The 12,490-nt window shown below is 42.3% G+C and overlaps 1 protein-coding gene across 1 annotated transcript in view; it reads right to left on the minus strand.

Moving 5' to 3' along the window:
- Positions 1 to 947: 947 nt before the first annotated feature.
- Cabcoco1 (ciliary associated calcium binding coiled-coil 1) overlaps positions 948 to 12,490 on the minus strand; it is a 100,997-nt gene continuing 89,454 nt past the window's right edge. The window contains exons 6-8 of the mRNA XM_055598940.1: positions 6,544 to 6,666; positions 5,977 to 6,117; positions 948 to 1,328 (exon numbers count right to left, since the gene is read on the minus strand). Coding sequence (XP_055454915.1) covers positions 1,254 to 1,328; positions 5,977 to 6,117; positions 6,544 to 6,666 — 339 coding nt within the window. The 3' untranslated portion in view covers positions 948 to 1,253. The remainder of the gene's footprint in view (positions 1,329 to 5,976; positions 6,118 to 6,543; positions 6,667 to 12,490) is intronic.

Below are 12,490 nucleotides of genomic sequence, written 5' to 3' on the forward strand. Positions count from 1 at the left end.
CCCTCCTGGTGACCTCATGCAGCTTTTCATGTTTTCTGTATGAAGAGGAGCTAGGGTTGGAAGGCAGTCCCAAGGTCTCTAAATGAGAAGCAGTCTGAGAAGCAGGGGTGCCTTTATCCTAAGAATTCCTTATGTCTTTGGAGTTGGGATTTAGCAATGCTCTCAGTTTCATCTCTGTCTTAGAAGAACATGCTATGGATGGTTTCCCAGCATCCTGTCTGAGAGAGTAAGGCCATCATCCATATCCATCCAAGTGCCACCCAGAATCACATACCTCAAAAATTATTGAGGGACTCCTCCCCCTCCAACACTGTTGTGTCCTCATTCTAGAATATCCCTAAGTCTAGGAATATAGGAAAGGGCACAGGTAGTGATTAATTACTCTTTCTAATTAGGGACAAACCATTGGCACATAGCTATTTTCATCCTGAAATCATGTTTTCATGAGGGTATTTAAAGGCTTGAGGTTTTTCTCCTTGAGTCTCCCTGCCCCTATCCCTGTGCAATATAATGGGTTAATTTTAGGAACTCTGAGTTTGATTTGTATTTAAGATTTTTGCAATCTATATATAGGTTGGCCTTTAATAATCATTTATACATTGCTTCTTTTTATATAGGTCATGTGTTCTCCTGGGAGGGTAACAAGATTAGAAACAGCAAATACAGTGCAGAATAAATTAAAATGCTTCAAACTGCATTGTATAATTTCAGAAAATTGGTTTCACACTGAAACATTTAAATAAGAAAACCAAATGAGTTAAATAAGAAAAAAAAAATAAGTAAACCAATCCTGCATCAAATGCTGGAATGGCCATTGTTTAGCAAGTTGGCCTCTCCTCAAAGTGCTGCTCCAACATGACAGCCCATCTGGCCAATAAGGGTTAAAACTGTTATCATTTTTCCTCTTTTTTTTTTTTTTGTTATTTCAAAAGGCTGGTCTCATTCCCGTGGAAGAGGAATATATTTATTAGTCAAATGCCATAGGGTCGTGCTAACAGTAATTGTATTTTCATATACAATTCTCCCAAGTCTTGCACACCAAGCCGTGCTGTTGCACTCGGCGCTGCAAACTCGGGGGTGGGAGTGAGATGTGAGATGCAGGACGACACACTGCTTAATCAGTCAGGATGATGAAAAGTGGGCTTTCCTTCCACGGCCGCATGCAGGTGACACAGCACTCTAGAGACTCTATTATTCTGGCCAGTTTTGTTGGTTTCTCTGAAGTTCAGCATCGCTTTGCTCTTACTGAGTCCTCAGGTCTTTTTCAATTTCTCTATTCGTGCATTAAAGGCCTCTTCCTGTACTTGCAGCTTTTCGCTTATCTCGTTCTGTGGAGACAATCATAAACTAGTGGTTACGATGGAGCTATCTTTGGCTGCACATTGTCTTTGCGGTTTTGACATACTAGAGTGCCTAAAGACAGGCATTATCCCTCGCACACCTTCCTGCTCTGCAGACAGGGCTGTGCTCCAGCCTGTGGTGATTCGATAACACTTTAACGTATTTCTCTGCACATTCCCAATGTGTAGCATGTCTACCATGGACAGGAAGTGGTATTTGGCCAGCCGTTTTTCACACAGCCTCATGCTGGAAGACAGAATGACTGATCTGCATTTCCAGACAGATTTGCCAATAAGGGCTGAATCACAATAACTGCTTCAGGTTCGGTTGGTGCAATGTGGTGGGCCCCTCCAGCCTTTGTTTTGGCCTTCCCTCTAGGGTATTCTAAGTGGGATTCCTAGAAGCCTCGGTGTGTGGAATAACAACACAAATAATCTCATAATTAAGAGTGTTCATCATACATTAGAATTCTTGCATGCATGCCACTATGTAATGTATAGTTGGTACCAAAAAAAAAAAAATCCCTCATAAGAAATTGGTGACAGGTTTTGGTGACCATGGCAGCCTCCGGTGGTGATATTCTGCATACTAACACACCTACCTGTGTAATCCCAGAAATGCACCTCATTGTATTTGTGCTATATCTCAACTCTAAGGACTCAGGAAATGCTTTCTTTTCATTAAGATGAATGACACGGTGCACCCAGGGACAATGGCAGTTGGGAGCCTTTTTGCTGTTGGGTGACCAGGGGACACTGACAAGTATGTTTATTGTGAAATCAGGAGTTAAGTGAGTCAAAATCTAGAATATTTACGTATATGACATAATTTGAAATCTTTATGGGGACTGTATTTGCAAGAGACTTTTATTATTTAAATAGAAAAATAAAAAGCAGTACTGTTTTACTAGCAGATATGATCAAAAACATTTTTGTGGATTAATGTAATTTTAAGAAAATAAATGTAACAAGTGGTTTTGAAATGTTTCCCATGATTACCACTTTAATGAGATTCGGTTTTCACACCATGGAAAGAGTTATATTCCTGATGGGTCACCTTGGCGATCTAGGATTTGTGTGAGTATAGAATGGGGCAGGGCTTTCAAGGTGGCTCTTCCTCCTCCTTCTTCTTTGGTCAACTTTTGACTTCTGGTTTTGTCCCATTTTTTTTCTTCATTAGTGGTAGAGTGGATGAGGCAAGGGAAGGGATAAAGTGGTCCCCTAGTTACCCTTTTCACTGATACCCCCATGCGGTACTTTGGTAGAGCTAAAAGGAACGTGGTCTAGTTTGAATAAATCACTTTGGACAAGTAGCCACCTAACCTCTATCTGGGGAAAGAAGTAGTGAATAGGGTTTAGTTAACATTGTGCATTTGTAATCCTAACTCCTGATTTCACAATAAATATACTTCACTAATGGCATAGTTCACTTACATATTATCACAAAATAGTAAAAATTATTATAGCTTATGGACTGACATAAATCTATGGCTTATTGCACCATGTAGGTGCTGAAATGGCCTAATGAATAGTTTTGACCCAGTTCTAATTGGTTGGGAGGATGTGCTCTAGCCAGATGATGGGCTTCTTCACGGATGCCCTTCTGTGTCCACCTTACGTTTTCCAGAGAAGCATGGCCGGCCTGCCATGCACCAGCTCCCTATGTGGCACCTCACTAAGGTTTTCACAAGGTTTTGGAATCTCTTCTTGTGTTTCCAGGACACGGAGTTGATTACGCTGAGTGTGGTAGCTTTGGAGAGAAGGTTCAGGAAGGTAGCATGTGCCTAACAGAGCGCTGTACTGGCAGGAGAGAAAACTTCCAGACCTTCAGACCTCGGTGACTGGTGCTTTAGTTGTGGGCCAGCCAGCAGAGCCTGACTGAAAGAACTCTGTGTGTATTCACTGGATCCGTCGGTTTGCTGTGTCTCCTTGCTACTTCTCAGAACACTCCTGACTAGGCACACTGCCTTCAGCTTGGGGCTGGGCCTCATTCTATCTCCTTTAGCAACTGTTCTCAACCCCCTTGTTTTCAAGCTTTCACCGACCACTACCTCAGATGACTTTTCTAACACGGACAGTTCAAAGCTGACCTAAGACATCAGCAACAGCAGGATGGCAAATTCTGTTCACTTTTTCCTCACGTTATTATTTTTTCTTTTCTTTGCTGTTGTCAGGGCCAACAGCCAACATTTAATGTAAGAGTTTAGGATTATCATTCCTATTTCTCTAAAATGTGATTCTTTAAATATATGAACATTTATTCCATTGGGTCTTATTTTTATTATGCAGCCCAGGGCCAAACTAATTTCATTTCTAATGTATCCTTAAAATGAAAACACCTAAACTATATTGGCTTAAAATGTTCGGTCTATTTTGTGAAATTTTAATTGACATCTGAAGGCCACGGTAACTTCATTCTTAATAAATCTCTAAAACTGCAAAGTGAATTATGGAAAAAAAATAAGTGGGTGAACATAAAATATTAAGGGCTTACACTCCATTTCAGGAGGTTCTATATCAGAGAAGTTGATATCGGCTTGGAATTACAACAGAGAAGTAGCTCTGAGACAATGTACTGAGACACGAATTCTCTACTGACCTTTTCAGCAAAAGCTGCAACAACTGTATGACTTTCACAGAAGGAGGAAGAGAAAACTATGGAACAATCGTAAACGCTGAGAGCAAAATGCGCATTTTTTTTTGTACGTATGGCAGATGCATGTTAGTGACACACAGGTTTGAAAAAGGGTGCGGCAGGTTTTAGAACCAGGGGCAAGTAAAAGTGCAAAGTAACTCAGCCCATGTGACACTGAAGAAAAAACTTAGGTGAGGCTCGGGGCAATTACCCAACTTGGAATTTGTCCAAGAGGAAGGTCGACCAGAGGGAAAGGATGAAGCCAAAGTGTACTGCTGTATTAACAGTCAAAGTACCTTGGATGGTGCTGGAGGTGTAGCTGGGACCAGGCTCATAGCACCTGCTGAGCCTGGAGACTGTAGACAAACAGCAATCACTCTGGGTCCTGTTTTTTTTTTTTTTTTTTTTGGTTTGTCATCGGAAGCTCCCACTTCACTTGCATGGATAACAGAGAGAAAACTCGGAGGGTGGTTTGCTATCACGAGACACTAGAGACCTCCACACCATCTTCCCAATTGGCCTGAGCTGATTAGACCCACCCAGCACCGAGAGGCTAACGGTGCCTTCAAGGTCTGGGTGTGTCCCCGCTCGTCCGCGTTCTCTCGGTGCATGATTGCACTTAGGCATACAGGCTGTTGGACTTCCGGGATGGCTCCGTGTCCGTGGGAAGATAACAAGCACACACACCACACTAATCCTAGTCTTTCTGTCAGAGGAGTGAGGTGCCGGCGCTGCGGACTCTGAGGCTTTAAAGGAAAACCATCAGCGAATAGTTAAAAACACGCCGCTCTCTTCATGGAACACGGCCTCGGTCAAGATGTTTTCAATTGTGGGTCCTGCATACAATTCTCTTGCTTGTCTGGTAGTTCCCCGGCAATAATTTCAGAGCTGTGAGATTGCAAAGGAGCCCTGGGCCGTGATTATACATAAACTATATTTAGAGGAAATGTTATCAAATCTGAAAAGGAGGTATGTTCTGAACTCAGCTTAATTCAGCTGCACTCTGCCCTTCTACACAGTAACCAGTTATTACATTCACAGGCCTGTTAACAATAGGCCTTTGTGTAAAACGTGTTCTTCCACTATTTCTGGTAAACACTAAACACCCCTTATTAAGCTGGGGACTTTGGCTGATTCTGTTGGCACCGGATCATTAGATGCTCGTGTAAATATTGCAATAACACTTGATGATTAAACTCGGAACAAGGTATGCTTAGGACAATCTAAGCCTTTGCTCTTCCCAAATTAGTTATTAATGCAGTGTGCTTTTTTTTAAAGATATGGTCCCAAGTTCAGATGAAAGGTAAATTGTTCCCTCAGATGTGTCGTGCTGTTGTGATTTATGGTCATTTCTCAAAAGATACAATTCACTTCATTTCAGCACTTGGCTTAGGAAGCGATGTGGATTCCTGTAAGTCTTTACTCGGAGGTGGTAGAGCTGTTTGTTTCTTGAACAGGCTGGGGATGTGTTAAACATGAAGTGACCTTATGGGGGACGATGGGCAGCTGCCCAGAGGTGGTGCCTATTACCCGTTTTCAGGGCACCCTGGGTGCACATGGCTTAGAGAACAGAGATTTGTGAAGGTGGTGAGGACCTGAGAAATATTTCAAACCTGAAACTGGGTGAGGTGACTCAGTGAAGCACCATCGGGCAGTGCTCACTCTTCAGAGGCCCTTGCGTGTCACTCGCTCTTGCGTAAGGTGTGTTTACAGTGTGGTGTGGCTCAGAGCCTTCACCGTGCTGTTTTTCTGGGGTTTCAGTGTCGAAAGATTTGCAGGCTGATAACACACAGCACACGAGGTGCTGCTGGAAAATCTGCTTTTGGGATCTTACTGAATCCAAAAGACTCAGCTGAGGATTATGGAGCCTCGTGAGATAAAGTGTGCAAACCGTAAACCTCGCTCTTGCTTGGCCAGAACCAAGCAGTGTTTACCGATGTTGAGGCTCACGCTGCCTAACTCATCCGGCCTAAGGTGGAGTTTACTGTCCATTCTCAGTACCTGAATGTTCAACAGAACCTCATCTGTCACCCGAGCCAGTGCTGATTTTACATCATCAATGGTGAAGCCAGCTAAAGGATCCATCTTTGCCCTTTCAGTCTCCAGCAGGGACTCCTGAGATCCTTGCTCTTGATCCAGCTCCTAAGACATTGGAAAGACACACACTCAGATATTGAAAGTAAACAGCATTTAAGCAAGCGCTCAAGTGCTCAGAGATTTCCAGGCAATCTCAAACGTCTATTCGGTGACTTTGTCCTACCAGGAGCAATGGTGAACTGGAAGGAGACTATAATTTTATGTTACCACATATCTTGGGGATTACCAGAGACTTTGGGGACTTCAAGGGTGGAGCTTGGGTAGCACGCAAGGAGGAGAAAACAAACAAAAACAAACAAAACAAAAACACTTGACCACCTCAGTTGGCTCATGTGTGAATCAACTCTAAAAGGAATATTTATACTGGCCAGGAAAAAGTCAGAGGCAAAGATAATGGGAGGACATGAGGTTCTTCTCATCTTGTGCCTAGATAATGCCTAGCAGGGGGAGGAAGGGCAGACTCTAACCTACCTTCAGCTCTGACTCCAGGGATGGTGATGGCTCTATGAAGGTTGAATAGATGTCCACTGAGATTCCTTCCTCCAACGGGGCTGGGAAAGGGAGGTCTGCAGGCTTGACAAGCTCAATGGTTTGCTGGAAAAAGAAGAGTTTTTGGTGAGTGGCACTGTCTCAGCCAGTACCCTCAACAAACCAGCATGGATGCCATCTGCTTGGAATGTTTGATACCATTGTCCTCTTGGTTGCCTGGCGCTTTTCAAGCATCATCTCTCACTCACAATTAGCATTGTCTTCTTCTTGTTCTTGTACTCTGTGGTTGAGGGTTCATTGGTTTGCCTTGATCTCTGCACCAGGCCCTACCTCTCACTCCTGTTTGCAAGCTCTTTGTAGGGAGAGAGCGAAGCTTCAGGCCCCTTGTGTATCTGTCTTATCTGTTGTTGCCAGAGGGTTCAGGACTTAGTATTCCCAGTAACAGGTAATTGACACAACTTAACAGGATGTCAATGTTCTTGAGGGCACAAGCACAGTGGCTATCAATGACCTGGGGCAATAGGGTTGGCCTTGCCATTGACCTGAGTTTGATCGCTAGGATCCATATTAAGAAAATAAAAAAAGCCAAGCATGTTGGTATGTGCTTGTAATACCAGTGCTGGGAAAGCAGAGACAGGAGGGTTCCTGGGGATCGCTGGGAAGCTCCATCACTTAATATAAAGTAAAAGGTGGACAGTGCCACAAGCAAAGTCAACCTTTGGCTTCCATGTGCATGTTTTGGGCGCGTGAGCACTCGCGTACACACACACACACACACACACACACACACACACACACAACCTAGCAGCAAACACAGCAGAATATCTGAAGTTCAGTGTGTAAATGAAACCAGAGCAATGTGAATCAGCAGAGGGACTCACGGAAACTGCGTGGCAGAGTCAGCTGACAGTACCCAGCCAACAGGGTATAAATGCAGTAGAGGAAGACTGTCAGCAATGGCAGCCTAAGATGAGGAAAGCCATCGGTGCCAGCATTGGCAGGGTCCATCCAGCCGCCACTAGGTAGAGTGAAAGAAGAGATGAGGGTACTAACAGCATTAAACCTCCGGATCATTTAATTAGTTCTTCTTGTTCTAATTCCGTGTTTAACAAGCAATGTTTTTGACTATAATTTAATTTCCTATCTCAGTTGATCTGTAAGGACATGCCCACTTGAGTGCTCTGGTTTTCATGTCTTCCACATACCTCACTATAAATCAATAACGTGTTCCAATTTACATAGCTAACTCTCGTGAGCTTGTTAGGGATGCCTTGAGATGAAGTCATTCAACCCTGTGCTGACAGAGTTGGACCTGAGCACAAAAAATTTGAAGACAGAACTATGGAAAAGCATACCCTACCCCATTACCCCATTACCATCTTAGGATGCTTTTGGGAAACACACACACACACACACACACACACACACACACACACACACAGACTCGTATAGTCATTTCTATCTTTTCTGTGCCACTCTCCCTCATTTAAATATTAATGTTTTTCCTTTACAGGTTTTAGATAGTGCTGGAGGGGATTTTTTTTTTTCCCCATGGGTTTACAAGTTGTGTATGCATTTGAACTGAATTTATATCATTAATCTTAGTTGAGCATGTACAAAGTTGCTGTTTAGTTGTAGATATATAAAGGCAAGGAGATTCGACAGTGGAGAGGTGAAATCATTGGTCTAAGATCAAATTATTTGATGACAGTGGAGGAGATCAAGCCGAGCGCAGTGGCCCTTAGCTTTGGCCATTTTCAGTAAACTATAATTTACCATTAAGTGGCCATCCTGGGAAATTATTGATATTGCTAAACATTTAATTTTTGTTCTCTTGGATGATGTCATTCCTGCTTTTATCTTGAGTAGATTAAATGTTCATCAGAGTCCTGAGGAGACATCAGGACAGTCACATTCACAAACTGTTGCTTTCTGCCGAGTGAGGGGTAAAAGACCCTTATCTCCTCACTATTATTTGCCCCCCATCAGGCTTGACTTGGAAACTCCCAAATCTCTTGGTCTTCATTTTTCTCAGGCAAGAAAAAGGGCGACCGTGCTGCAGTGTCCTCTGAAACCTTAAGGTGAAATTCAGAAAAGGCCGGTGGGAATCGGAGACTTGGGAAGGAGCTGGGGTGTTAGCGAGGAGTCGTGGACTTTAACATATGGCGCAGGGTGTGCTCGGGGGTGATAGTGACAAGAGACACTGAAAGGAGCTGATTGGCTTGGTGCTGGCACTGAGCATGCGCCGATGGGTGGTAGAGTGCTGTCTTCGTTCACTGTCGCCACCTTCCTGCTCTGCTCCGGGCGCCCACGCTGAGGGGTTTTCTGCCTGTTTGCCCTCATCTACAGACATTCTCTACAGAGAGCCTCTCCATCTGATGAAGCGGAGCCCACCGTCTGCCCTCTGCTGCCCGAGTCCTCCTCAGATTCTACACTTAAATGCAAACAGATGTTTGTGTTCAAGTTTTAGGTTTTCTTCCTCAGCTCCTCTGTGGTCCAGATTGATTGATTGATTCCCTTTTAAAAGATTGTATGCGTGTATGCTTGTGTGTATGTAAAGTCTGCGTTGGAGTGTCTTGGATGCCAGAAGAGGGCATCCCCATAGAGTTTTGAGATGCCCAACATGAGTGATTGGAACTGAACCCAGCTCCTCTAGAACCCAAACCACTTAAGCCATCCCATCCCATCCTCCCTCTCTTTCTTTTTTCCCTCGCTTTCTGGATGTATGTTAGAGTGTGTACATGTGTCTATATGTATATGTGTAACTGTGTATGTGTGTGGACGCATTTGTATGTATGTGTCTGTGTATACGTGTAAATGTGTATGTGATGTGCAATTATATGTATATGTACATAGGCGAATGACTGTATGCGTGTGCCTATGTGTGTGTACATGTGGATGTATATATGTCTGTACATAGGATATGTGTGCATCTCTGCACATATATACGCTGTGTCTGTGTGTGAATGTACATGTGTATGAGTCTATGCTTGTGAATGTACTTCACGTGTATGTATATATATGTGTGTGAATGTGTGTGTTAATGTACATGTGTGTGCCCCTATACATACATGTGTGTGTGTGCCCTGGCACACACGTGGACCCTTGGATCTCTCTGGCTTTCTTTCTTCGGTAGATCGAAGCTTGTATTTATTCCCAGAAGCTGAAATTATGGCTGACAGTTGAGGTTTTCTTCCTCTTGATTTTTTTTTTAATGTGTGTATTCATATAACTATTAAATTGATTCAATTCATGCACAGGAGTGGGGGTGAGAATTTCTTTTCTTTGCATGCTCTGCATACTGTTAATGAACCAAACCACAGCTGTTTCTCTCTTTCACGAAGAATTAAATTTAGCTGTGTTAGGCAGGAGACGAAGGTGCAGTTTTAAATGCAGAGTTTGAAATAAACAATAAGGCTCCCGAGTATCACAGTGAGTTTTTCCCTGTGGAAAGTGGTCGCCTTCCTTAAAAAACAAGTCCAAGGGAAATTAGAATCAATAATTGTGGCGAGCACATGGAGCCAGCAAACATGCTTAAATGAAACCGTCTGATGCAATACTTTCTTTAAAAAAATACAATTAGGCCTTTGTATTTTTTTTTTAACAAAACCTCATGTTTTACAACAGCGCTGGGTCTGTAATAAAATCTATTTAAAACAGAGAGACATGGTCAGCTTTATTGAGTTAGATTTTCTGAGAGAACATTATAATTTCCTCAAGTCTATGAATAGTTGAAGCAAATTAAATAAAGCCAGTTTTATAACTATTTTTGTACATTCCTGTAGGATGGCAATTGTCTCATATTTTTCCCCCCTCAAAAGTCTAATATATTACCTTTTAAATCTGGAAAAATAAAAACAGAGAAAGGATAAAGTAGGCTTAGTTTAAAAAAAAAACAAAAAAAACAAAAAAGCAAAACAAACCAACCTATTTGTCTGAATTTAACTACCTCATGACCCCAGCCCCTTTTCACAGAAGACTAGCACCCATGTCACTCAGACCAAGAATCAAAGGGAGATACTTAAGAGTGACTTTACTCAAGCCTAAGGTTGAGCTTAAAAGGTAGGACTTTCTGATACACACACACATCCATTTGGCCAAATGACTGGTTTTGCTTGACTTTCAAATACCCGCCAAATATTGCTTTGGATGTAAAGCAACCAGCGCGTTTCTCTTGCCATTTCTGGACGCTTGCACGCAAACGGATATAATAGAAACAGCCACATTGCTCCGCGCAAACACCACTTATTATTATTTTTTTTCTGATTATGAGCAGGCCATTTGAATGAAGGTGAGTACATTAAAAGCTCTAATAAAGAGGGGAAGAGATTTCTAAACAGAATAATGGACTGTTAAGTGAACATGCAATAAATAACATCCACAGATGTGGTCACTTGCAAATTAGTTTTGCATAACTTACTTTCTGCATTTTCTCCAGATGTTATCTGTTACATGGGAATTACCTGAAGCTGGCTATATTGTTCTTTGTGTGCGCATTGCACTTGTGTTATTTAAGATGGTTTGTAATCTGTGCTTAACTTGACTTGTGCTACGGTATTTAAGGAATATCAAATGAATGGCTTTTTGGCATAATTTAATACTCATCAGTACAAAACTGCACCATCAAATATTGTCTTTTTTTTTTTTTTTATTGTAAGCCCTTTACTTAGGAGCCAAATCAAATCACTAGAAATCTTTTGAAATGTTGTGTTTTCAATATGAATTGGATATCTACCATGGGAATAAATGCTAGGAATTTTGACCTCTTCTGGAGGGTCATTTTGGCTCTGAAAATATGCTTATAGGAAATCAGACTCCGTCTCCAGATCTTAGTGTGCCTGAGCAGTCCTGTGAAGATGTCACACGGAATATACAGTGCTACTCCATTCTTCTAGACTTTCTGAACTAACGTTGCCAACAGCGTCCCATCCGTTGCTTCTTTTCGGAGAATGGGTAAGCCACAAATGGTTTGTGGGCTAAGTTTGCACCCTTAACAAATCCTGAAGGTAGTACATTTGCAGTTATCAAAATCTGTTATTAGATCATCTGTGATGTTAGAGAATCTACCAAGATTACAACTTGCCACAATTCTGAGTGGTAGAAAAGCAAGAGGCAAGAAAAAAATGTACTACGTTCTGTTGTGAGCCAAAGACAAAAAGTGGGCTTGCTCTGAAAAGACGTTTGTTTGGAATTGTTGGAGAATGACTTCATATGTAAATCAGAACTTACTAAAATATGTCAAAAGTTTCAGAAAGCGAACTTGATTGCCAACTCTCCCTGCTATTAACTGAAGGGAAAAGGCACACACAAAAATTCCTGTAAAGTTTTAACTGTCCACCCCCCCTGCACCCCGCCCCCAAAGGAAAGGCATGACTCATTTGCAAGTCTAATGAGGAAGTGCTTGTGTGCTTCTGGACAAACTTTAACGACAATAAAAGGTGCCCGATTGCCCACATACACTGCATCTAAAGTTGTAGTGTATGAATGGCACCTGGAAGGTCACAGGGAGGCCCCGAACATAAAATGAAGAGAGGAAATTCAAAAGCAGAGATGAACACAGAAACTAAGCAATCCACTTCTGGAATAGTGTGTGTGTGTGTGTGTGTGTGTGTGTGTGTGTGTGTGTGTGTGTGTCCTGGCCATTACAAACATATTGTAAAGGTATATCCATTGCTGCAGATATCACTTTGTTGGAAGTGCTCTCTTCCTCCTCTTCCTCCTCCTTTTCCTTCTTCTCCTCCCCTTCCTCCTCTTCCTCCTTTTCCTCCTCCTCCTCCTCTTCCTCCTCCTCTTTTAGTGTTTTGACTTGGAAATGCAGAAGCAGCAGATTAATTTTTCCCTCCTATGCTTAATATGCAGTATTTACATTTTGAAAAGGTTCAAAACGTTGCCAGGCTCCTGCAGGCTATGAATTGACATCTAATAACGA

The sequence above is a fragment of the Psammomys obesus genome, unplaced genomic scaffold, assembly GCF_907164565.1.
Source record: "Psammomys obesus unplaced genomic scaffold, mPsaObe1.curated_primary_1811, whole genome shotgun sequence".
NCBI classification, from domain to species: Eukaryota; Metazoa; Chordata; class Mammalia; order Rodentia; family Muridae; genus Psammomys; species Psammomys obesus.